The sequence below is a fragment of the Oreochromis aureus genome, linkage group 19, assembly GCF_013358895.1.
Source record: "Oreochromis aureus strain Israel breed Guangdong linkage group 19, ZZ_aureus, whole genome shotgun sequence".
Lineage (NCBI taxonomy): Eukaryota > Metazoa > Chordata > Actinopteri > Cichliformes > Cichlidae > Oreochromis > Oreochromis aureus.
This window is the reverse complement of record NC_052960.1, coordinates 19445960-19471924: the sequence shown is the minus strand read 5'-3', so window position 1 is coordinate 19471924 and position 25965 is coordinate 19445960. Positions and strand designations below refer to the sequence as shown.

The window sequence follows — 25965 nt, the reverse complement described above, 5'->3', positions numbered from 1 at the left end:
CATCTGCAGAAGCCAATTGAGGGTGAGGGGAAAGAGAAAACATAAAGTCCAGTAGTAGCCTGAGCCTATAGCAGGATAACTAAGCGAATGTTTAGGGTTTGTTGACCCAGCCCCAACTATATCCTTTATCAAAAAGCAAAGTGTTGAGTCTAGTCTTAAAAGTAGAGACAGTGTCTGTCTCCTGAATCCAAACTGGGAGCTGGTTCCACAGGAGAGGGGCAGCACAGTTGAAGGCTCTGCCTCCCATTCTCCTTTTAAAAACTCAAAGAACCACAAGTAAACTTGTAGTCTGAGAGTGATCTGTTGGGATAATATGATACTATGAGGTCTTAAAGATATGATGTGGCCTGATCACTGTGAGGAAAATAATTTTGTAAGTCAATTCTTGATTTAACAGTGGATTAACCAGAAGCTTTGTAGAGAATATTTAGCTATCAATAACTGTATTACTATCACTACACAACTTGTATATTAATTCCATATATAGATAGAAATTTTGTCATTTCAAAAAAATATTATGGTATCACAACCAGAACCGCTTAACAAAAATCTTTAAAAGATACTCTTCACAAATCAACACAAAGACAGGGCGATCTAGATGTCTGAGTAAATCTCTTGTATTTCTGTTCTGTTCCATTCTGTTCTGTCCTTCTATTTAATAGACTGGAGGACAGACTGCCTGAATAAAACCAAAGACATGTATTGCTTAACTTTGTCATTTAGGGCTTTTCCTTTTGAATTTCTTAATCAGGGTAATTGCAGGGTAATTGTAGGTTTATATCAACACGACAGGTCGATGTAAATAATAAAACAGTGTCCATTGTTTATGATTATTTTAAACCTATAGTGTACATACAAAAAGGTTTTGGCATTCACATTACATGTATTCTGTCGCCCTCAACAGGATGCAGTAAGAACTAGATCTAGCTGGGAAATAAGAACCAACTTTATCCCTGAAGTCTTTACTACTAGCATACCTGTTCACATAATAGTCAACACTGAATAAGACAAATATTCCAAATCGAACAGTGTTATGGGATCAATACGTGTATGTATTGCATAGATGCATTGCAGCCGTTAGCTTTAACATAATAATCAAGGCGAAAATTGGTGGTGCAGCCTGCATCATAGTAACGTCATCTCATAGGTCTGCCTCTAAATGAAAGAGGGAAAGGTTAATAGACAAAACATGCAGTGGGTTGCATTGTCTGGATCATTTTCTATAATATTATACTCAAAATTGCATACCGCTGTACGTCACAGCTCCCGATTCTCCTGCAGAATTACTGACAATGTCATCAGTTATATAAAACGTAAAGGGAAGCTGAGAAGTACTGTCTTGACCATATGATTGTGACACGTACGTAGCCCATTTCTGACTACTGCCACCAATTAAACGCTAGAGGGCGCTCGCAAACGGTATATTGCACAATCTGCCGTGAGTACTGACGGGCCTCTTGAACAGTCGGCATACAGCAATGAGAGTGTTAAGTTGACCTAAATTCAAAGAAAGATAGACTTTGCTTCCAAAATTAAGACGTTTCATAGCACGAGCAAAGCGTGCCTTTTAAATTTAACCGGTACTTATTCGATACCTGCAGAATTTGTGCAAAATTTGAATATCAAACGCGGGATGTGAAATGCTTTTTCATTGGGCTCGCAAGTTACTGCACAACGAAAATGCAAATCTCTCGCGTTTGAAGGTTTTATTTTGAAAAACATGACCGGAAGTATCCTTCTTATTTTGGCTAACTTGAAACGGGTAGCGTTGGGATAGGCCATAACAACCACCCAACAAGGCGTTGTGCTACTAAGGGGAAATACCGAACCGAACCGAGATTTAAAACGGTCTGGGTTTAGTTTTTAGTCGAGGTAGATGCTGAAAAATCACCGGAAAGTCGATGCAAGTGGAAACTATTGCACATTAGAGACCAAAGGTTGACGTCGAGCCGTGCGTAATGAGCAGAGTTGGGAAAAGAAGGTGTTGAGCTGCATTTTTTTTCTCTCTCCCTCTCCCTCTCTCTGCCTGAGACAAGTTGGATCGGAGTGCTGCCTAAACTACGAGGGGAAACGAAGAAAAAAATAATGCCTGCGAAGCTCCTCACTTTCTGGTAAATATCTTTTAACGTCCGCTTTTCAACAGTTGCATCTCATCTTGCTCAAAGTAAATTTCCGAGGGCTGAAGTCAAAGCGACACCGCAGAGATAGCTTACCCTAGCCTCTTAGGATATGCTACTAATTACAGGGCTGTGGTGAATATGACTCCTGTAGCTGGGCTGTCGCCAAACAATTTGGACATTACTTCCCTTCTTTATTTATCAGCCGCGAAAAACAATCCGCTTTAATTTTATTTTTTTTTCTTTGCTCTTAAAGGCACTTTTAACCAAGGCTTCCGCTGAGCAGCGGTAGCTCAGAGAGCAACAATAGCTCCGTGATAACGGCAGGCTAACAAAGCCTTTGCAAATAATTTGATTTATTTTCATACGGGTTGGAGAAGAGTGCTCATATTTGTTTTCGTTTTGCGTGTGGCTAGATTGGTAGAAAAGTTCAGGATAAGTGTGATTTTTGTGTCACTTTGGAGAAAAACCTACATGTTGCTGATTATTGCATCTGTGTGACACAGTAGTTGACAGACTGAGCTTTGGGGACAGCTTAAACCGCAATTGTAGCCGCTATGTAAAGATGAAGTGTGGCTAGGTCTTGTAATAATTTCCACAAGTCATACAATTAATACCATAACAGATTTAGATACCAATGACTTCTTTGAATTGTGTAGGTATCTGACATTAACCCATCCAATAGAAAATTAGTGTTGCTGTAGCGAGATTTTTTTTTCTAACAACGTATGTGATGTTTGTTGGCATTAGCATCCGTGTAAGTGATGAGGAGCCATATGCAGTCTGCGATAATCCCATGGTAATCTCACAGAAATTGCGGGTAGACTCAGCAGTCAGTCCGTTAACTCCATCTTTTTCTAAAATGCAGCCTGTCTGTCTTTGCAGCTCCTCACTTGAATAAAGGTGCCTTCCCCGTGCGCTTTAGTGCTCATGTTTACCATTTCGCTGGGTTAAGTATTTGTGTCAGTGCTTCAGAGCTGTATAATGACATGTAATTATCAGAGTTGCATGCTCAGAAGTCCATGACTGGCATGAAAAGGCAGCGAGCTTGCAAATACTTGCCACTCAGTGATTGAATGAGCCACACTTTGCCCTGAATGCTGTTTACCCTGGCCAGTTGGATGGAGAACCCAACAATGAGCATTGACATCTCACTTAAAATAAGCACCCATTGTTTCCTGAGTTGCCATTCATTCTCTGAAGATCGACTACTGGGTTATGTTTGCACAGTCATTAAGTGTATGCCTACTTCACATGATGGTTCTGTTAGGTTTTCGATTGCAAGCGCACCTACAGGATGACATTCATCTGTCCAGTGTTTGTCGGTTAAGTTGCCATCATGTATTAAATCAAAGGTCTAAAAGAAAACAAATTAACTTTGAGGTAGCTGTGTTTGATATTTGCCATTTTGTTTCATGGCCTCTAGAGCAAAACGTAATCAGCTGACAGTGTACTCAGTGAAATGTCAAATATGCACCATTACGGTTCATATTGTTAGTTGACACAGGCTAATCCTGAGGCTGCTCACCATGAGTCATCATCGTGGGGACTTTTGTTTCCTCTCTCTGTTTCTGTCATTTCACTGTGTTGTCTGTTTTCTAGCTTGTTCCGATTTTTCCTTAGTTTCCCATGGCTCTCCTGCCAGAATCTGTAATCAGCTGAATGGCCTGACACAACATTATGCTGATTTACCTGATTGGCAAAAAACATTGCCGACATAAGCGGTCTGCTCTGCCTCTGAATTTGGACTCTCCGGTTATCGTTTCAGACAAAATATGACTATTATTTCAAGAGGGCGGACTTTATTTTGTTTTCCACCAACCTTCGGTGGTTGTTCCAGTCGGGTATCTTGCTGCAAGATGTGTGCAGACACATCAGTGCCATGGAGGTCACTCTGTGTTAGAGAGTTCTGGTTTCTGCTCACTGCTGCATTGCTTTTTTATGACCTTTCAGAGCACCCTTGATTGTATCAAGTATCAAAAGAGTCAGACAATCTGTAACTGAAAGCTGTATTTCTGTACAGCTTGGTAAGCAAAGGACGTAATGGGCAACTTACCCCAGAGGCCATTTAGCAGGTTTTGTGACAGCAAAACTTCTTTTCATCCCCCAAGGCCGGCATCTGTCATTTTTCTTGTTGTATGTGAATCAGAAAAATAAACTTTGTTTCTTCTGTGATTCCTATTGTGAAATGGATACACACATATATCAGCATTCGACTAATAAAAATACCTTTTGGAAACATTAAATTGAAGAGCTCTGTGTGTGAGAGCTTTAATGCATGACACTGCTGTGTAATTGCAGACAGGAAAGTGTTTGGGGAGAGTATTTCAGTGTTTCATTCAGGCCTGACTGTGGCACTGGCTCCTTTCCAGAAGATTAGGGCATTTAGCCACTGAACCAAACAAAGACGTCCATCAAAAAGCGGACATAGTTTTATTCACAAGATTCACAGTGGGACTAGTAGAGTACACAGCACGCAGGTTTCTTCAAGCTGTTTGAGCAAAGACGTGTGCACCTTTTTAGATTAGTAAGCTGTTATAAAATTACCGAAGAGGAATGAAATGGGAAATTCTCAATCATCTTCGACGCTGGCCGAGTAATTCTCCACATCACCTTTAATTTGGTGAAATCTTGTCAAGCCCATTCTAGCTTAATTACCGCTGCCACTTTGACTTCAAACGCCGGTTGCATGTGTTCCAGCAGATGAGTTCAGGTTTATGGAAACGACTTGTGAAAAGGCTGCACTGGAATAATAGAAATGTGCTGCTAAAATTTGGGGTTGCGTACAGGACTGAAGACCTGTGTACCCACCTCTTCCATTTTCTCTAGCCATGATGAGGATATCCACATAAATGATTAATAAAGAGCCCTGACAGTCATTTGAATAATACATCGCTCCTGTTCGCGTGCCAAGTAATTTTTGTATGTTCAGTGGACGGCTGTTCTTTTGTCTTTTAAGCCCCTTTAACTGGCTGATTGTTAAAATAACATAAAAGTGATCCAGATGACTGAGGCAAGGTGAGCGGTTTGAAAGGGTGCATATGTGTCCATGACAGCGTGTGCGTAGAGATAGGTGGGGGCAGGGAGTGTCTCTTGTCACCTCTCATTAGGGACGCATAGTCCAGCTCGGCTGGTGTCTGCCTTCCCCCGTCTGTGGCACTGCCCTCCTCTGCTCCCAGCCTGAGCAACAACAGAGCGCCTCAGTGTTTCAATCTAAACTGCAGGAAAGTGTCTTAATGTTTGACATCAGAGAGATTATGGCCAAAATGCTTCTTGAACATTGTGAGTCAGGTCTTTGTCCTAAATTATGGTTTTAGAATTCAGCACTGCAGCTAAAGTTAAATTTGGTTCGCTAATTTGAATGAATTAAAGCCGCCTTGCTGGGAAGTTGGTGTGGTGTTCAATGGATGCGTTAGTTGCTTTGTTTTATTCTGCCTCTGCTCTGCTCCTTAGAGAACCCCAAGCACCACCACCACCACCACCACCGCTGCCTTTTTGTAAACAAGACAGTATATATCTCAAGGGCTGCTTCCTCTCTCCTACATATTCAAATTCAATTTCTAATTTTGTCCAAATTAATTCCCTGTGAAGATGGGGCTTATTTAAAGCAGTCTAATGAAATAAAGATCAACCAATGTTTTTATTGGAGTGCTCTAGTGTGACTGCCTGGTGACTATTTGTGTGTGGAGTAAGAGGCTGTGGTTTTCCATTGAACCCTTGGGAGGTTGTGGAGTGGTTCTCTACAGGGGCAGGCACTATGATTTATTAGTATGGTAGGCAGGAAAACCAGCAGTCTGAGATAAAACAGATCTCCCATCACACTCCAGTTCTAAGTTTGGTCTAACATACAAAAGAGACTAAATGAGAATATATACATGTGACTCTTTTGTATTGAGTTATTTAAAGGACCACAATGAGGATTACATGTTCAAGTCTCTTAGTAATGTTTATAAAGGGACACATTTATGCCAAGATGTAAGTGCAGTGGGAAATTGGGAACCTTCCCCTCTTCTTTGGTTGTAAGAAGTAGTTTGCAAAAATCTTTGGATTTGCCTGCATTTCTGATTTGATTACCATAAACTGCAGTCTAAGCTTCATATAGCTTACTGTTATAGATAAACCCAACCTGATTTGACTAATGAAATGCAAAGAGAAAAAAAAAAAAAGAAAGAGGTGAATTTTAGGAGAGCAGTACCTTTTTTCCCACAGATTTTGTTTTTGTTTTTGTTTTTTTGTTTTTTTTCCTGAGAGCAGTGACTTATAGTTTTCTTCTGTTTTGATTTAGTGGTCTTTCTTTTAGTGGACACTATATGACAGAGTTTCCTTAGTTTCTTTTATGATCCCACCTTGTTTTTTGGTAAAGTCTTTGCTGGATTTCAACCTCCTTGGGAAAACCCTAATAGTTCTATAGTCTTTCCAACTTTTTGCACCTCTGTAATGTTTTTTTATAACATCCTGATAAAAGGTATTGCAATTAAAGCTTTGCTCACACCAGCCAAGGGCAGACTTCAACCGCTGTTATACTTCCCATATCCGACATACACGTCTCCAGACATCTGCACGCTCTCTGGCTTGCTCTTTGGGCTTGTGTGACTTTCTGAAGCTTGGGCAACATTTTAAGAGTAATGAGTGCAAAATCTTAAGAAAAACTTGACCCCCCCCAATCCAGCTCTATAACTGCAGTCTACATGCTTGTCGAAATGAAGCCAGATAGACTCAGTTTGCAATTGTTAGCCTGAGTAGTCGTCAGTATACTCAGTTAATGAGGTGCCATGTTTTCTTTTAGATCATAGCTGGTGACAGCACGAAAAGAGAAGAGGAAAAACTGCTTGGCCATTGCCATGGCTCACAGCAATAAGTTATGGTAATGACTGTAAAGAGCAACTTAAAGCTGCTAAACTCTGCATATGCAGCACAGCTTCTGTCTTCGAATTATTAGCTGGTCCCCCAAACATATGAATTAAGAAACCAACTGAGTGCTCAGATGTCTGTTCGGTAGAGTTTTTGTCACATTAGAGAACTGTGATTTGCATAAAATCGGCTGCTAAGGTTTGTGTAATCTAAAGCATGAATGTTCCCGTCATTGATAAAATAGGAGTTAAATACCCATTATCCAATCATATATTATCTTTCTTTTATCATGATAGAAAACTAATGTAGAAAATAATTTAAATGATATGAAAAGCTATTATTTTATAATGTTCTGCTGATCACTTGCTGCGTCCACCAGAATTTGCAGGGGGAATTCTTAAAGACCAAACATATCCACCTGAGTATAACCTCATTAAGTCCACACTGATTTGTAGCCATGTGAGCATAATGGGTCTGGGTGCCAAATACACACCAGGACCGGTTGTGTGTGGATGTATATGTATATGTGTGTTAATTTCTCCCTGTTATAGTTCAGGGCTTAAAACGGGTGTTAATCTCATCTCTGGAGCTGATTTGGCTAAACGTTGGCTACCCATTGGATCAGTTTGGCTACAAACTAAACTGGAAAAGTACCCAGATCATGTATTAGACTTCCTATACTTTAAAGTAATGCAAGGTACAAAGTTCTGGTTTGGTTTGTATTTATTTTCTTGTCGTTTATTTATCAAGAAACCACAGTTTCATGATAAATAAGTCTACAGTCAAACATATCTACACTAAAGAGTTTTCACTGGCTACAGACTGAACTGGAAAAGTACCCAGATCATTTAGACTACTTCTAGTTTAAGGTGATAACAGGCAAAAGCAGAGTAACTTGTTCTGGGTTGTACCTCCCTCTGAAAGTCCCCCAACACATCTGGATTACATTGTAGTTGACTGCTTGTCATTTTCTTGAGGGGAGGATAGGGAAGTCTGTTAACTGGAGTCACTGTTGAAGATTATAGATAGGAGAATGACCATGCAATTTTTACTTTTCACAAAAACTCAATTTTTAGCACTTCAAACCTGTAAAATGGCTAAGACAGCTATGATTCATCGGTGCAGTGAAATCAATATGGCTGAAACAGTGTGATAGATAATATTAAGTGTTCCTCTGTTCACCTTCCTTAACACTGACAGGATCTGGCCATTCATTATCTTTCCAAAAAGACCAATCTCACAATGTTGCAGTCAGCAACATTTAAAATGCAATCACTCTTTAGCTTAAATATCTCTCCTTCTGTTCTTCCTCCAGCCATGGCAGCTTGGGCCTGGAGCTCTGAGGATGCTTCAGAGGACCTGTGCCTGACCCGCAACTGACGACTGAGAGGAATACGTTGTCTGAGCAGAATGACTCAGCACGAGGGGGGACCCCCAAATAGCAAGTGAAGAGAACCGAGGATGGGTGCCAATGGATCCAGCTACCCGCACTCGTGCTCCCCACGGATAGGGGGAAGTTCACAGGCACAACAGACTTTTATAGGTATTAAGTGCATCACCGGTCAGTTCATGTATATGGTTTGTTTTTGTTTTGTTTTTTTACAATATGCCAAAATGTCTTTTGTTAGATGAATTACTGGTGAAAAACCCAATTTCTCTTCATGTCCAAAGTAGAGTCAAGAATCAGATTCGATTAAAAAATATCTCTACAAACATAATGGGATGGTCTGCTGTACACATTACATTTTATTAACCTGCTTCCATGGCAACTAATGGTGCAATAGGTGAACATTTTTATGCATGAGAGCTCTTAAACAGAGCTTTTGAGTACAACTGAATTCATTAAAAAGCAGTGGATCTACTTTACTGTGCTATACGGACTTAAATTATTGTTTAAGGCTGAAGAATAATTGCATTAAGTATTTATTTGTCAGAACTGAAATCTAACTTGTAGACAGGAAGCGAGCCCTGTGACTGACTATAGCCTACTTTCTGGCCTGAATGGGCTGACAGCTGCACTTTGAGTTTTTAATGTGAAGAGGCTTTTTTTGGGGGGGGGAGGGTTTCTCTCTCTCTCTTGTTCCAATTTCACCACTGTCATTGTTGGAGAGCATAGCTTATGTCCTTCAGTTAGTACCTGTATCCTCAGAAAACCTATCTGACATGGAGTGTAGTAGTTTGCTTGTATGTACATATTGTCGACATTTAAGCACTGTTTTTGATTGCTGTTGAAGAAAGTGGCAGAATCTAGTTTATGGCTCTTAAAGCTTTCCCTGCAGTCCTGAGTGCCAGAGCGTTTGGAGAGCTGCTCCAGAGATTAATTTAAATAAGTCTTTTCTTAAGTTAAAAAAAGTGTTTATTTCAGTTTTAGAATGACTTAAGTCTGGGGTTTTTGTGGGTTTTCACTTCAAAGTGAAAGTACTGCAAAGAGCCAAATTATCTCAGTAGCCCCTGAGACCTCTCCCGTTTGCTCTGAGCTCTGTAGCTGCTTGGTTGAGCTGGCCGGGGCCATAGATGATTCACAGTGTTAGAATGATTACTATTTGGGTCACACTGATGGATCCTGAGAGAAAGGCAGGCAGAGAGGATCTCCTTGGCAGAGGTTCCTCTGACGTACAAGTCCTGCCTCTCAAGCAAAAGATAACTGCTATTTAGTGTAATTGATTGGGCGTAAATGCATGAATGGACCTACGTTGATGGAGGAATCTAAAGTAGGACAGGATTATAATTGGATCTTAGTCTGTGAAGATCAAGGTTTGGTCTAAAAAAAATAAATAAATAAATAAATTTTCTTTTTCTTTTTCAGTTGTTGAACTAGATCCAGATGTTTTGGTAGCTGGGTCAGGCATGAGTGTCCTTAGCTTGATAGAGTAGGGCACAGATATGCAACAGTAAACTGGTGCAGGCTGCTTTTGAAACAAGAAAAAGAAAACAAATACAGCTCTTGCAGAAAAGCAGCACTAAAATGAACCTCCTTTCAAATTCATTTTATTTCTTGATCCTAAAAAATTGAAAATAAACACCTGAGAAATAACTGTGGCTTGCTTGTGCAAAAGTTGTGGAAGCCCTCCGCTTGTAGAATTTGATTGGGCTTTTTATAAGAATTACCATTAGGACTTTCTCTTGATTAAATTCTCTGACTCTTCAAACATACCCAGGATTCTGTAACCGTGGGTTCCTCTTAACAAAGACTGAGGATGAGAAAATGAAACTAAGTGTCGCCTACAAGGCAGGGGAGAGCTTTAAAAAGATATCAAAGCGCTTCCAGCTTACAATTTCCAGTGCCTGGAATGGCATTAAGAAATAGCATTTAAAGGGAACTGTGAAAATCAACAAAATATCATTGAGGAGCAAGAAAACTTTAAGGAAAAAAACATGTCTGGTGGGCAAAAAAAGGGAGGGGGGGATATTACTGTAAAAGAAGCTGCAGGAAGGTTGGGCTGACAGAAATGGAACTGATGCATATACATGGTCTACGCCATGGACGCCTTATTGGGCTCTCACAATCCCATTACATGAACATCACTGAAAATCTGGCTATATTTAACATGCAATTTGTGTAAGACAGTCTTTTAAAAAAAAAAAAAAGAAGTAGAAGTGATCTGCAAGAGTGTCTGAAAATTGCTCAACCAAGAATAGAAAGTCTTTCAGCGGGACAGAAAAAGGTGTTTATCTGCCTAATTTGTGGCCGAATTGCATTGAAACTTCTGTACATACCACCTTTTACTGTTTTGTTTTTACAAACTGTGGACCCATAGGGGGGGGGGGCTGTCAGGTAAACGTAAAACATGTTATGAATGTACACTAAATGTCACAATTCCCAATATGAAAACTACAAAATGTAAAAAGGGCCGTGTGTGTGTAAGGGGAAGCTTGACCACCCACCATTAATTATTTTTTTATTTTTTTTTTATTTTATTTATTTTTTTTTTGTAATGTAAAACTGTTCATTTCTTTCTATTATAATTAGATGTATTTAAAACACAACGTTTTTTAGGCTAACCTTCAGCTGTTTTTATTCCAGGGACCTCGTCCTACTCTCAGCAGGGATATGGTTGGGAGTCAAAGCTATACAGCCTGGAGCACGGCCATGAGCGGCCGGCAGACAGGAAGAAGAAGAGTCTTGGTCTGGCGACTCTCAAGCGGAGGTTCATCAAAAGGAGGAAGTCTAGCCGCTCAGCGGATCACGCGCGGCAAATGCGTGAGCTTTTGTCAGGGTGGGACGTCCGTGACACAAACGCCCTGGTGGAGGAGTATGAGGGAACGGCAGCCCTCAAGGAGCTGAGCTTCCAGGCCAGCCTCGCACGTCCAGAGGCTCCTAGCTTGCAGCGGGATCTAGCCGCTCTCTACCAGCACAAGTACTGCACAGATGTGGACCTCATCTTCCAGGGTACTTGTTTTCCAGCTCATCGGGCCATCCTGGCTCCCCGTTGCCCCTTTTTTAAGACCTTGCTGTCTTCATCTCCCGGGTATGGAGCAGAGGTTCTAATGGACATTGACACAGCTGGCATTGATGTTCCCATGTTCTCCGCCCTACTTCACTACTTGTACACTGGGGAGTTTGGGGTGGGTGGAGCAGAGGATACGAGGCTTCAGAATGTGGATGTGCTAGTGCAGCTAAGCGAGGAGTTTGGTACACCTAACTCCTTGGAGGCAGACATGAAGGGCTTGTTTGACTACATGTGCTACTATGACGCTCTGCTCAGCTTCTCTTCAGACTCTGAAATGATAGAGAGCTGTAATGAGAGAGGAGCTGTGGCTGCAGCAACATCAGTGAGTCAAGCAGGCAATGGGGCCCCAGGAGCTGCAGGGACCCCAGACGAGGACCTTAGGGCTCACAAAGCTATCCTGTCAGCACGCTCTCCTTTCTTTAGGAACCTTTTGCAGCGACGTATTCGCACAGGCGAGGAAATGACAGAGCGCACACTCCAGACACCCACCCGCATAGTGCTGGATGAGTCCATAATACCACGAAAATATGTGCAGGTTATTCTCCACTGCATGTACACGGATGTCGTCGAGCTCGGGCTGGTGCTGCGTGGCAGCCCCTCAGCAGGCAGCCTCGGTGAGGTGCAAGCCCTAGTGTCAGGGAGCCGTGGGGCCAGCACACGCACTGAAGAGGCCATGGAGCTGTACCATATTGCTCTGTTTTTGGAGTTTAGCATGCTGGCTCAAGGTAAGTCATAGTCACAATATCAACAACATAGGGTATGATAGCAACCACATTTTTCAGTTTTGACTTTAAATTCATACCAGGATTTTTTTTTTCCCCAGCTCTACTTAAAGTGGAGATCTGATCTGCTTATTTTCTGTCTTACTGATACTATTAGGATAGTCAATGCTCATAATAAACATGGCCAATGTGGGTTGGTATATATGTGAATAATCCCTGTGAGCCAACAGCTCCAGCTTCTTACTGCTCTAAATACTTTGTTTCACACAGTTTTTTTGTTGTTTTTTACTCTTGGCTCTGTGTGACATCAGTGACATATTCCTCATATGGTCATCCTGGGCACACAGCTCTGGCTGTGAGGACAGAAGCCCTGCCCATCTGCCATAAATCTTCCATCTGAAGGGCAGCCAGCCAGAGGAACGTTGGCTTAAATGAAGAGGGGCTTGTTTCAGACAGTAACAGAGAGTCTGAACAGCGGCCCAGTATAACATACGGATATATAAATAATGATTGTCGAACTGTGAATCATATACAGCAATTCTAGCAGAGTACAAGATTAAAATTATGGAGCTGGAAATGAGCAAAAAAGTCCCAGATAAGCAGTCTGCCTCACAATTTTTTTTGTTTAGTTTCATTCCTAAGTAATTTCTTCCTTCCTGTCTGCAGAATACATGAGTCAAAGTGCTGGCAAGGTCTCTATGACAAATTGCTTAAAACCTTAACAGCAACCAACTGTAGTTCAATAGCCTGATCATAAGGTTTAGAGTCAATTTGCCTGTCCAGCCTGTCATAATTGTGTCATTTTCTATGAACTTAATAATATGAGCTAGATTTTCATCATAATAAGATGGAATTTTTTACGTGAGTTGATGCCTTGCAAAACTCAACCCTGCTATAACGTCTCTTTTCATGCATTCATGTAATTTTTTTACCAGACTCGGTGTCTTAATATTCTGCACTTAATATGGCTGCAGATTACTCTAGCTGTGATGGGTGTTAGAAACAGGCTGATATAGGTTATCTCTCCCTCTGGAGGCATACAGCCCCACTCTCTGTTACATGAGGTGCTTCTGTCAACACTTCATCACTGCTCTATCTTTACTCAGATTACACTGTCTTTTTTTGACCCTGGTAGCAAAGGTTAAAGCCATACTTTTACATGAGCTAGTCGCTTGTTCACCTGCACTTCCTCCAAAGTGGCACCTGAGCGTTTTGCAGTTTCCAACACAAATAAACAAAAATCCACTTTAATCAGAATAACCTTTTCAATTATGCAGTATTTAAAGCAGTCTTTTTCAAATACATGCGAAACTACTGAATTTGGCCCATGTGAATCCAAAAGTGACGAAAAACAATTTCTTACTTTATCGTGTCTTATCAGCCAATAATGATCCTATCTTCATAGAGTTACAGTATAGGAAATTAGTTTGCCTAATACTGAAATGAAGCTATAAAGACCATTGAGTTTGACTGCTTTGTGCTTTCTAATGAAATCAAACCAGTATTATTTTAAGTTCAAGACACTCGTTTACAGTAACATCCTGTATATTTAAAATTGACAGCTTCACCACTGTTGTTTCACAATAAAAGCCTGTGAGCGTTTCCTTTCAATTCTTCACTTCTCTGTAGCTCAAAGCTTATTTTTTATGGTGAGGTAGCCGCAGATATATAACATAGTCTATATGCTCTGTTGGCACACTGTTTTATAAAGCTGAGATCACTATAGAGTAGCCAGAATTTTTTATGCAAACTTAGGCTGCAGCATTAATACAAATATAGTCTGTGTCATAATCTTAATGTGGTAAAGTGGGTGTGGGTCTTTAAGCTGATAAGACGAAACCACACATCCTATTTACAGAGGAAGTTTTAAAAATATACATGTACATAATTTTTTTTTAGCACACAGCACTTTATTGCAATAAACATGCTCGTATAAAATCTTTTAAAAGCAGAGGATGAATATTGTGTAGCTGCTGTATTGACTGAAGGCTTTACCTTTTTTAAGACCTGTGTGGTGATTTTTAATAGCATTGGACACACAACTGGTTAGACACCAGCTCCCACCCTCAAGCTTTGGGTGTCACTCTCAGGGTCATTCTGGCAGCTTAAGCCAGCAACAAGGAGGCATATGGTGTCATCCCCACACACCATCACCTCGTCTTCCCCCTCCACCCCCCCACCCTCTCAACAAGCTCCTAATCGAGGGGTATTTTTATCCCTCTTTGCTCCCTTTCCGTCTGTTCTGCACAGCTCAAATCATTTCCCGTGAAACCTCAAAGTGGAATGTGGTGAAATAGTTTAGGTTAACCTGATGCTATTTTATCCAAGTCTCTCTTTCTACTCTTTAACTTCCTGTTATTACCCTTTTTGAGATCACTTCATTCCTAGAGTTATTTTTGTGCATTTTGGAAAAGTGTTTAAAAACATATTGGTGTCTGTGGGTTAATTATGAAACTTGAAATTTGTCTGAAGCCATCCAACTGTTTTGCTGCGACGTCTCTTTAGGAGACAGCAGAGAGGTTTATGTCAGGGGTTTCATATAGAAAGAGCCCCCTCTCATCTGTCACACTGTCATCCCCCTTTACGTGCTCCTTGGCTGCTTCCCTCCGGCTAGAAGGAGGTTTGGCCCGTGGAGGTTTTTGTAGAGCTCTCTGTCATTCTTCCTTATTAATTCTCAAGATGGGCTTCCCTTTACGACTACATCTCACTCAAATAGTAACCAGTATTAAAAGCCTTATTAATTTTTCAAGCGCGCTGAAGAGATGATAGCCCTTCAGTGCAGTTTCATCGCTGCCTTCCCTTCTTGCGCTCTGACCGACCAGCGATTTCAGTGCCCTGTCTTGTGTTTTGACTGCGTTGACTGAAGCTCCATTTCCTGACTGATTGGCTGAGATGATTTACATCCACATGCTTGTTTACATGCCTTTGAGTGCAGTTGATGTTTTAAGTGGCTTTGGAGACTGTGTGCTCTATAAACACAGAGCTCCAAATCATGACAGCATGACAAAATGCATACGTACTCCAAAGTTGGTGTAGTGTAGAGCTGACTGTCGCTGTTCCTGCTGTTCTGTTGATATTCTTGTCAGTTGACTAAGCTCCAGTGGATGTGGTGCACCACCCGTGGAGAGAAGGGGAGGCGGGTTAGTACTAGATATAATGCTGATTCTAATCTCCACCTCATAATAAAAAGTGCTGCGTTTTAAAAGACTGACTGTCACTGAGAATTCGAATGGGCTAACAGAGAGCAGAGCTGTTTGCTTTCCTGTGCCACTGGTCCCAAGTGGGGAATTGCCTGCTTTTGTGGACGTATGCCTGTGTGTCTGCTTTAAGGGGAGGGTGAAAAAAAATAAATAAAATCAAATTGAACTAGACTGGAGGACTTTCTAGAAGATGAATAGCAAAACGACCAGCAGTGGGCAATGAGGCAGATGCTGGAAATCTTCGCCCGTTTTTCAGTCTGTTTAAAGCAGATAAAAAGGAGGAAAAAAACATGCAGGCCCACATTTCAGCTACATCTGTCTTAATGATGCAGCCTCAGCTGAAAAGACTGCGGGCGTCTGCTTTGTGTTTCTCGAACTTGCATTTACAAGCAAAGACACCCAAAGGGTTCATAGCTGTGCATGTACATTATTGCTTGTCCATTCTAATCTCAAAAATTTCTACACACAGCTTGCATGGATATGAAGCTGAAGTATCAGTGGGGTCATCACTCTGAAGTCTGGTGTCCAATTTCCCGGTGTTTATGTTCAAAGTGGTGGTTTGAGGGCGGAAGAGCAGCTTAGATTTTCTAGTTTAAGATTTTCCCAGAGGAGTGCTGCTGCTGCTGCTGCTGCTGCTCCTCCAACGATGAACTGATGGACAGGACCGCCTGGAATGAGGAAGCTGGCAAGCTTTTATTTCCCTTCAGAACAGCTCTGACTGGACATCAGTCAGTCTGGCTTTATCTTCATGAATGTCCACTTTGTGCTAATGATCGGAGAAGGACTTTCAATGTGAGCCACTAAGACTCTCTCATGTTTGGAACTGGGATAGATTGCTTGACCAAACCGATCATATGTTAATCCAAGTGGACATGGAGGCTTTATTTCTGCATAAATGGATCAGTGTTAGATTAAGTGTTAAGAGTTTGAGTGCCATTGTTGGCTGAATTTGCAAAACTTGGTTCTTTTTTTAAATGACTAGAGCACCAGGCACATAATTCCCTAAGCCTTCTGTGGCTTTTAATGCATTTTTGATTTATGCACACAAGTGGTCTGTGTGTACACCTTTGCAAAGTGTGTGCTTGTGCACCGGCAGCACATTTCCGCAAGCTGCTGTGTTTACTTATCACGGTTAAGAGAAGGCAGCTTGAGACTGAAACACATCAAGGTATCAAAGGCATTTCTGTGGGTTGGTGTGTTAGAGTAAAGCCGCTGCCTGCTGTTCTGGTATGTGCTCTGATTTAGGAAACGCAGCATGGAGGATGTGGGGGCTACTAGAGGGAGACTCCCTGGGTCAGTGAATATGAGTCAAAACTACCGATGGTTTGGCAGAGGCTGCAGCGTTACTTGCCGTACTGTAATAATTGTTTAGTTAAATCATTTAAATCCATTTTCAAACAGGTTTTGTTGTAGTGTTTCTTTTTTAAGGTTAAGTGACATCTTTCTGGCTTTAATATGTGCACTTCTTTTCAGAATATGATACATTGCTGCTTGTGTGTCTCATTGCCTCTCCCAGGCTGTGAAGACATTATTGTGGAGAGTTTGTCTCTGGACTCTCTTGTCCCCATTCTCAAGTGGAGCTCCCAACCATATGGCTCCAAGTGGGTCCATAGGCAGGCCATGCACTTCCTCTGTGAGGAGTTCAGTCAAGTTGTCACTTCGGATGTTCTCTACGAACTTGGCAAAGAACACCTTCTCAGTGCAATTCAGTCTGACTACCTACAGGTAAGGAAACGTCTCTCAACTTATGGCATCTCACAGTGAGGGGAAAAAAAACAAATCTGGTGTTTGGGAATCTGTAATAGTTGCATGATTGGTTCGCACTGATAACTTAGTGAAAATATTGTATACAAACACATAGTCCCTGCCCCAGTCACACACTGTCCACATGTGCTGATGCTATTCACATGCACACGCTGAGTCTCCAGAATTTCCAGAGTTGAAAAACAGTTCCCTAGAGGGAAATGCTTTCAAACCCAGAACCTAATCAAAGCTGAGCTGTCATCTGCACTGCCAAGCAACTTGGGCTTTACACCAGATGGTTGAGGTGAAGTGTTGTAATCCAACTACCCAAACAAACCAGACCCGAGCTTTGATGGGACATTGCCCGAACATATTGCATTTTCACTTTATCCTTGTGTAATACCTTCCCTGTTCTGTTCCTGACAATATCTAACCTTGTCCTAATAATATTTTTGTCTTTTGCTTTCTCTGTGTCCTATATCTCTCTTTCTCTGTCAGGCGAGTGAACAGGACATTCTCAAGTATGTTGTTAAGTGGGGCGAGCAGCAGCTTATTAAGAGGATGGCAGACAGGGGTAAGATAATACACTCTATAATTACCCTCTGAGCAGCCCCCCTAATTGCTCTGAGGAAATTACCCACCTACTAGAGCCTTGTGAATATACTTAAAAGCAAAAAAGAGCCAAACTTTACCCCATAAATTCAACAGGAAGTGGTTCGATCTGATTTGTCATGTCATTGTTGCTACTGTGATAATTAATGCTCTTCTGAGGGGTACATGATCAAGGTTATTGGTATTCCTATTATAAGGGCTAGTAGGCTGATTCCTCAAGATCCCTGTAATTTGTCAAAATGATCTTGTGCAAAAGGTTTGAAAGGCAGCCAGAAGGTTGATGTAAAAGCACTAAAGGTGTTATCATACTTAAAGTGGTGGTCAGATATTTACATCCACTCATCAGAACAGTTCTTTAAGTTGTTCTTTTTCCAGGGTGGAATGATTGTATAGCATACATCTTTAATTACTTAAAAAAACAAGAATTTAGGGTAAAAATATGAATTTATTGTGGATTAGAAATATAACTCCTTATACATGCATACACACTCAAATCTTTTACTAAACGGTGCTAAAAGTTCTACAGTGGCCTTTAAGTTGACAAGGCCAAGCCCTATTAACTTCTCATTAGTGTTGATAATTGACTACAGCTGGTAGTTTCTCTTTGCACCATAAAAAGGATTTTTGTTGAGCACTTATTGGAATCACCAGTAGTTAGAACAATGAACAATGGGAAAGTTCAAGGAATTCAGTGAAGATCTAAAAAGGACACTCATAGAGTTACACAAGTTGGGAAGGTCTCTTGGAGCCATTTCTAAACGACTGCAGATTCCAGGATAACCAGTTCAAACAATTGTACTGAAGTAAAAATTATTTAGATGTGACAGCACTTTCCTAATGTCTGGAAGAAGAAAAAGAGATGAGACGAAACTCGTTACTACCAAGGCTCAAGCCTGCCATGAGCTGGAAACTGCTGCAACACCAGCGTCACTGTCGACAAGGAAGCGTTTTACATCTTAGAGGGTGCAAACCAATAAAGAAGCTTCAAAACTCGACTGTAATTTGTAGCTGCCCACAAGCTAAATGAATTTCTGGAGAAAAGCTTTATGGTCACATAAGACAAAGCTAGTTTAGAAAAGTAAATGTGATGCTTTCAAGTCTAAAAGCACCACACCAGCTTTCAGGTATGGTGGCAGTAGCATCATTCTGTTAGGCTGTCTTGCTGCCAGTGCTACTGATACATTTGGATAAAGCACGATTTTGCTAAGCTTTTGGAATTGCCTGTTAAAGTCCCAGCCTCAACCCTATTTAAAATTTGTGCATTCTACTTAAAAGCTAGGTCCGTGTCAGGAAACCAACCGATTTAAATGGATTCAATCAATTCTGCCAATAAGAGGGGTAAAATACCCAGACAGGATTATACCATAAGCTTGTTGATGGCTACAAAAAGAATATGCTCAAGGTGCAACGTGCAAATTAATATTTAACTAAATATTAATAGGGTTGTATGTATTTATTTAAGCCTTTACTATGTATCTCTGTAGATTAGAGAGAACCGAAGCTAAATTCAAATTTGTGCGCCCAAGAGTTGTTTTTCAAACTCTTTAAAGAGGTTTACTGTAGAGTCATTCCCTGGAAAAAGACAGTTTAAAGAAATCATATAAAACCCCAAATTACCATGACAGTCATGCCCACGATGTGTGTATGTAAACTCTGACTATAAATGTTGACGCACAAAAAGCATTACAATCATTATAATATCTGACCGTGGTTGTTCCTGTTTACCCAGAACCCAACCTATTGAGTGGCACAGCCCACAGCGTAAACAAGAGGGGAGTGAAAAGGAGAGACTTGGATGTGGAGGAGCTGAAGGAGATCCTGTCTCCCCTCTTGCCCTTCATCCGAACAGAGCACATCTTACCTCCCAACAGTGACGTCCTCGCCGACGCGGTCAGTGCTACTTATCTATCTTTTCCCAGCTGCTGTGCTTTTATGACTGGTGTTTCTGAGTCATTGTGACCTTCATAGATTGAGCATCCACATTCTTCACTATTCACAGCTCAAAAGGGGTTTGATAAGCACCCCTCCTTCAGACATGCTACCCACAGCTGAGGGGGGTAAAGCCAATGCCTGGTTGCGTCAAAAAAATGCAGGCATCTATGTGCGTCCGCGCCTTTTCTCTCCTTACGTGGAGGAGGCTAAGGTAAGGTTCATTTATTTATGATTAAGGCCGGAAACCAGTGGAATATTTGTGTCCAATATAGCTATCGCCAAAGTGAGCAGAGTTTCTGTAAAGGGTGCAGGCTAATGTAAAATTTGTCGACCTGTTTATAGCTCAGACGTGCTAAAACTACCCATGCCAAGTTGTTGTTATGCATACTCATCATTTAGTATTCAATGGTGGCCTCTGTCATTCTGACTGAAATTTGCTTTATGTCCATTTGCAAACTTTCCTAATAACTTATAGGCCTTCCCAAGGCCATGAATATTTATGAACATATCCATAGACCAGAGAGTCATTATTAGATGAAGTGTCAGTCAAGTGGAACTAATTTGCAAAATGTTCCCCATGTCCTTGAGTTGCACATAGGACTTTTTTTTTTTTAATGTGTCCACAGTCTGTTCTTGATGAAATGATGGTCGAGCAGACAGACCTAGTGCGTTTGCGACTAGTGCGCATGTCCAACGTCCCGGACACACTCTACATGGTCAACAACGCTGTGCCTCAGTGTTGTCACATGATTAACCACCAGCAAATGGCAAGCAACTCAACCACAGCTCCATCAGTCGTGGCAAATGAAATTCCAGGTAGGAGCAGTGTCACAGATGCTACACAGTTAAGGTTGACTTAAGTCAGGGGTGTCCAAACCTTTCTTTTTTTCTTTTTTTTATAAGAGTGCCATATTTATTCATTTAAAATCACTGAGGGGCCAATAGTCTTTCTCATCTCGTTTTTAAAGCATAAACATTCTGATTTTTTAACACTTTATTTTCAGTAACACAAGAATTGTGGTGATCAAGTGTTTGAGCCTTAACAAAATGAATCTGCTTTCATCCACATATCGAGAGTAAAATAACATAAGGGTCTGCTGAAGCTGCTGAATATCAGCATCTCAGGTTCATTTTAAACATGACTTACTGGTGCTGGTACCATGAGGTGAAAAGAGAAATGACACTTTATTAATTCTGTTTGTGGCGGCAGGCCATGAATAATACATTTTAAAGGGTAGGAGCAAGGGACCATATAAAATCTGACCTAGGGCCGTGATTGGCCCCCGGGCTGGATTTTGGACATGCCTGACTTAAGTGTTTTGAGAAACTGCTGACTAACAGAGAAACTGCTCAAGTATCTGTAAACATAATGCCGTTCAGTGGATTCTCTGAGCACCCTGATTAAATTAAAACATTAAGACTCAAACTGTGAAGACTTTAACTGACTCACATCATTTTACTATGATGTCTGACTTTGTATTCTTTTTCACTTTTCAGTGCCTCAGTTATCTGTGGTAAAGGAGATGATCCGGAGGCTGCATGAACTAAGACACACAGAGCAGGTTCAGAGAGCGTATGCCCTCAACTGTGGCGAGGGAGCCACTGTCAGCTATGAGCTGCAGTTGCGGGTGCTGAGGGAGTTTGGTCTGGCAGACGGAGCCACTGAGCTACTGCAGGTAGGCAGAAAGCAGAGCGTGTTCCCAGGGGTTAGGGGAGGAAGAGATCTATGGAGGTTTAGATTAATGAGTTTTTGTTGTGTGGTGTTTTTTTTGTTTTGTTTTTTATCTGCAGAATCCATACAAGTTCTTCCCAGATGAAAGGTTTGGAGATGAGAGTCCAATACTGGCCCTGCGCCAGGTGGGTCGTTGTCGGGTAAACAGCAGTCCAGCCATGGATAGCATGTTCACAGAGCTGGAAGGAGTAGCAGGCTTCCACCCTCCCTTACCTCCTCCACCTCCCCCATACCACCCCCCTGCCACACCTAGTCACACACAGTTCAAGGGTGCGTGGCGACCTCGCGTGCCCTTGCCAACCCCCACCCGTTCCTTCTCCTATCCCTGCAACCGCACCCTGATCCAGCGCCATGCAGCCACCAAGCATGGTAGCTCAGACTACTCCTCTGTGCCCAGGCCTCAGCCCCCTGACTGCACCAACCCACAGGCTATGGGCCGAGCTTTGCTTTCAGACCAGCAAGTGGTGAGTGTGTATATGTGCGTGCCTTTCTGCGTGTCCTTGTGCCACATGTTTTTTTTTGTTGAGTCAAATGTTCCTAGCGGCTTATGCCTTGGCATATGAATGTCTTGATTGTCAGGTTCTGTCATAAATGTTTATCTGTTTTCCAATGCAGATGAGCATGGAGCCGGTTATGAGGGAGTTCATGCCTGACATTGCGCTAGGTGTTTCGGTCATGACTCTGAGGGAGCAGCACATGGCAGAAATGGAGAGGGAAGGCCCTCAGAGCCCCATGGGCCCCTCAGGCCACCACCTGCCCCATGGGCCCTGCCCTTCTTCCCGCCTCAGTCATGGCTATGGGCCTGGACATGGCCACTCCTGCAAGAGACACGCTCCTGAGCCCAAACTGGAAGCTCAAGCTGAGTTCCCTGACCTGTATGACTTTTCCTGTCGACCTGCAACCCCGACCTCCACACACCCACTGCCCTCCTTTGCTGGACCAGACCTCTACAGCCACAGCTGCACCGCCTCCGGCTCCTATCCTCCTCCTTATGTTTCTGACTCTCAGTCCCAGGGCCATACACAGGGTCGGACTGCCTCAGACCCACTACGTCTGGATGTCCTCGGTATAACCTCTCAGAGGCATGATGGACTCCTTGCTAGCCCCTCTGGAGCCCAACCTAGGATGGGACATATTTCAAAGGGGCGATCAAATGAGACAGACCTGACTCATGGCTTAGGCCATTTACGGTCCCCCAGTGGGAATATGGACAACTATGAGGAGAGACACCCAGGACCCAGAGAGACCCCAGAAGAGATGGGTCTAGCTGGAGAATCATCAGGCCCAGGGCCACTCCAGCAGCCTCACAGAAACAGTGTCAGTGAAGAAATTGTCAGAGACCGCAGGTCACCTAGCAAACCTGACTACCCCTATAAGAAATCTGCACTTTAACCCCAGTTTAAAGACCAGGGGTTGAGTTTAGAAAAGGGAAAAAGAGATGAGTGGATGTCCATCATAATGAATAGCAAAGCACTAAATGTTTGTCTGTGTGCGTGTGTGTGCGTGTGCGCGCGTGTGCTTGAGAGAAGCAGGGAAAAGGGGTGGTCGATGGTTGCTATTTATAGAATCTGTCCTTTTGTCCTACCTCTATCACACTGTGCTATCCATCACGCAGTCAGCATGGAAAAAGTAAGAGCTGTAGGTTAGCTGTCAATGCAAGTCTGCCTAGTCCTGCAGATTTAGAGGATTTCTTAGGCTCTCCGTGGACAGATTGGTCTCTTGCATTTCTTAAGAAAGAGGTTAGCTCTATGCTGCATGAATTCTGCGTGAGGAAGTCGCAACACTAGATGAAGCTCAGTTATAAAATGATGGTTGAAAACAGATTACATTGGTTGGCTCTTTTGTCTCTTGCACAGAATGGGAAGATCACAGGATAAAGATCTCAGTTTACATAAATGAACAATGGCACACAGTCTGGGATTGAGTATTGTGATAAAATCATATGTAAATATGTCTGGCAGTGTTCTTTCCCCTCCCAGAACTGGTATTTCCATTTCTTCTTTTAGCATGGCTATAGCTCACCTGACTATTCTTCTCCTCCTGCTCTGGTTCTGCACTAATGTTGAGTTAAAAAAAAAAAAAAAAAAAAAGGCCAAGGTTTGGTCACACAAAGCAGGAATTGGATCCGACTGGAAATAGGCCATCAGAGCTTGTCAGTCTCAAGTAACCGCGTCTGATTGTGTCAGACGTAACCTATCACAATCTCACTGTCTAGCTTAAAGGCAGAAGTCTGGTGTTTTCACATCGGGCAGGAGGATCATGGGCAGGTTCATTACTGAGATATAATGGAAAATATCAGGTTGCCATGACATAAGCCGTTTTCACACATGCAGCGCAGCACTGAATTTATCTAGACATCACGCAACAGAGGTGCAAGTCAACGCAAAAGCCTGACTCAGTCTTATTGGGTATTAGACGGTCTGTATGATGTCAGATCCAGGCAGCTTCGCTGCCTAAACCGCAAAGTATTTCAGAAGCAGACTGCTTCCTGCTGTGTGCTACATGTGAGAGAGGACATTTGTGGATGACCTTATTCTACTGAAAATGTCTGTACAGCGATCAGATCAAGCGCTGGGGATTTGTTGGATCTGCAGCTAGGCCAGGTGTGTGTTTGTGTGTGAGAGCGTGTCTTTGTGCAAGGATAACTTTGTGTTAACACCTAGGTGTATCAATCTCAGTACTGTACACTCCCATGTTTGGTCGGGTCTTTTTGTACATATCAAGGACTGAAATGATTAAGAAGTGTTTGGCACAGAGTGTGGTTGTCAGCGTGTTAGTTTCCTCCCATTTCAAAATAAGTAATCAAATCTAAAGCCTTAACTAGCGCTTGGAATATTCACTTTTAGCTATCTTTATTCAATCAAGTATGATGTCTCTATAATGCCACCCCCGTTAACTGCTTATTTGACTGTTGTCCACATTAAAGATACATAGACACTGCAGTTTTTCCGGATGGTGGAGGTGGGCTCAACTAAACCCAAATGTTTAAACCGTGTCTCCATCTCGCCAGCTCGTCGGAGATTGTGGATGTGCAGAGCCAGTGTTGATGCTTTTAAATATACTGTTAATGAGCCGCAGCAGCTGTAGCTCCACAACCCTGCAAGTACACAAATAAAAGCCTGTAACAGCCGACAGCTGGCATACGACCTCACATACGAGTATCATTGCACTGTAGGAGCCGTCTGTTTATTAGCTGAAGGGAAAAAGGAACAAATGAATCTCGAACAAAAGGAATCTTATATTGAAGAAAAGTTGGCGATTGCTGGCTCATATCTCCAATGAAAATTGTATATAATGAATTGAGTTCCACATGATGAATTTTTAATGGTTTCTATCACATTTTAGTGGTCGTTGAAGGTCTGTGTTTTTACTGTAGTGGACAACACTGTGTACTTTGTCATGAAAACTCACTAAGAATGTGTGGTATATACAGAAAGATTGTGTCTCAGAAACTATTTTTGTTCTTAAATGTTATGCATCTAGGGCAGTTTGTTTGATATAGTAGGTGCTGTGGATTGCCATGTTTGTAGAACACTTTTCACCCCTTTTTCCTTTTACTTTAAAAGTAACAGGAATATGTTGAGGATCTGAAGATATTAGCTCTATGCTTAGCAGTGATAGAGTTGCCAAGCAGAAAAATCATTTTTCCATCTTGGTTGCTTCATGGGGAAAAAATGCAAAACTCCAGATTCCTCCCCATGTTCATGTTGGGTGGTTGTTTTATTTTCCAGGACAATGTTCCATTGAGTAAAAGTCCTTGTTTTGCTCTTTTGCTGTAGAGAAGTCAGTGCCTTCCCCTGCCTGCGGCTGGGCTTTTATTGGAGAAGTGACTTTGATGTCTATGCAAGCTCTTTTCTACCAGCTTACCAGCCTGCATCAAATAATTCTTTGAAATCTCATGTAGCTTGTTTTGTGTACATAGTGTTATTTAGCACCTTTAGAAATTGAACCATCTGAAATGTGTGATTGCTTGTGTTGATTTGTAACAGGTACACTGTGCCTGTATGGTATCATAGAAACCATGTTTGTAGACTGATATTACGTTGCATTTAGTTTCACGGAATCTATTTTTCTACTGTCACCTCAAAACGGTGCATAACAGTGGTCAACTTGGGCATCCTCAAAATAAACTGGTTTGATATTATGGAATTGATGTGATCTCACGTGGGTTGTTTGTTCACTTGAAATGTCAAGTAAATATTACTTGTATAGTCTAGGATCATGTATTTAAGTTCAAAGGGCTTCATATACATACAGTAAAGAAAATTATCCATACATATCTGGAGCTTATCTCAGCTGTCATGGGCTGAGAGGCAGGGTACACCTTTGACAGGTTGTCCATCCACTGCAGGGCTAACACAGGTTACCTGTTGGTTATAAACTAACATGCTTGCTTTGGACTGTAGTAAAAGCCAGACTAATGACACAGAACCCACACATGCGCAGGGAGAACACAAAAAGGCGCCAGCTGACCCAGAACCTTCTCACTGTGCGACAACAGTGCAAACCACTGACATGCGCAAAACAGACAAGCAAATATAACAAAATAGAAGGCTGACATGATCATATAAAAAGGTGCATCTGCTCTTTAACCTACCCAAGTTA

General features: G+C 41.9%; 1 protein-coding gene across 2 annotated transcripts; it reads left to right on the top strand.

Moving 5' to 3' along the window:
• Nucleotides 1-1530: 1530 nt before the first annotated feature.
• Nucleotides 1531-25513, top strand: btbd7 (BTB (POZ) domain containing 7). Of its 2 annotated transcripts, none has more exons than XM_039603145.1 (11): nucleotides 1531-2111; nucleotides 8284-8529; nucleotides 10993-12144; nucleotides 16858-17066; nucleotides 17583-17658; nucleotides 19426-19586; nucleotides 19696-19839; nucleotides 20255-20444; nucleotides 21126-21304; nucleotides 21420-21824; nucleotides 21976-25513. In XM_039603145.1, the coding sequence occupies exons 2-11, from the start codon at nucleotides 8430-8432 to the stop codon at nucleotides 22750-22752; spliced, it is 3393 nt and encodes a 1130-aa protein (XP_039459079.1). In that variant the 5' UTR covers nucleotides 1531-2111; nucleotides 8284-8429; the 3' UTR covers nucleotides 22753-25513. The 2 variants fall into 2 exon arrangements, with proteins under 2 accessions (XP_039459079.1, XP_031614088.2); XM_031758228.2 differs by having other exon boundaries at nucleotides 1535-2111; nucleotides 8284-8511.
• The last annotated feature ends 452 nt before the right edge of the window (nucleotides 25514-25965 follow it).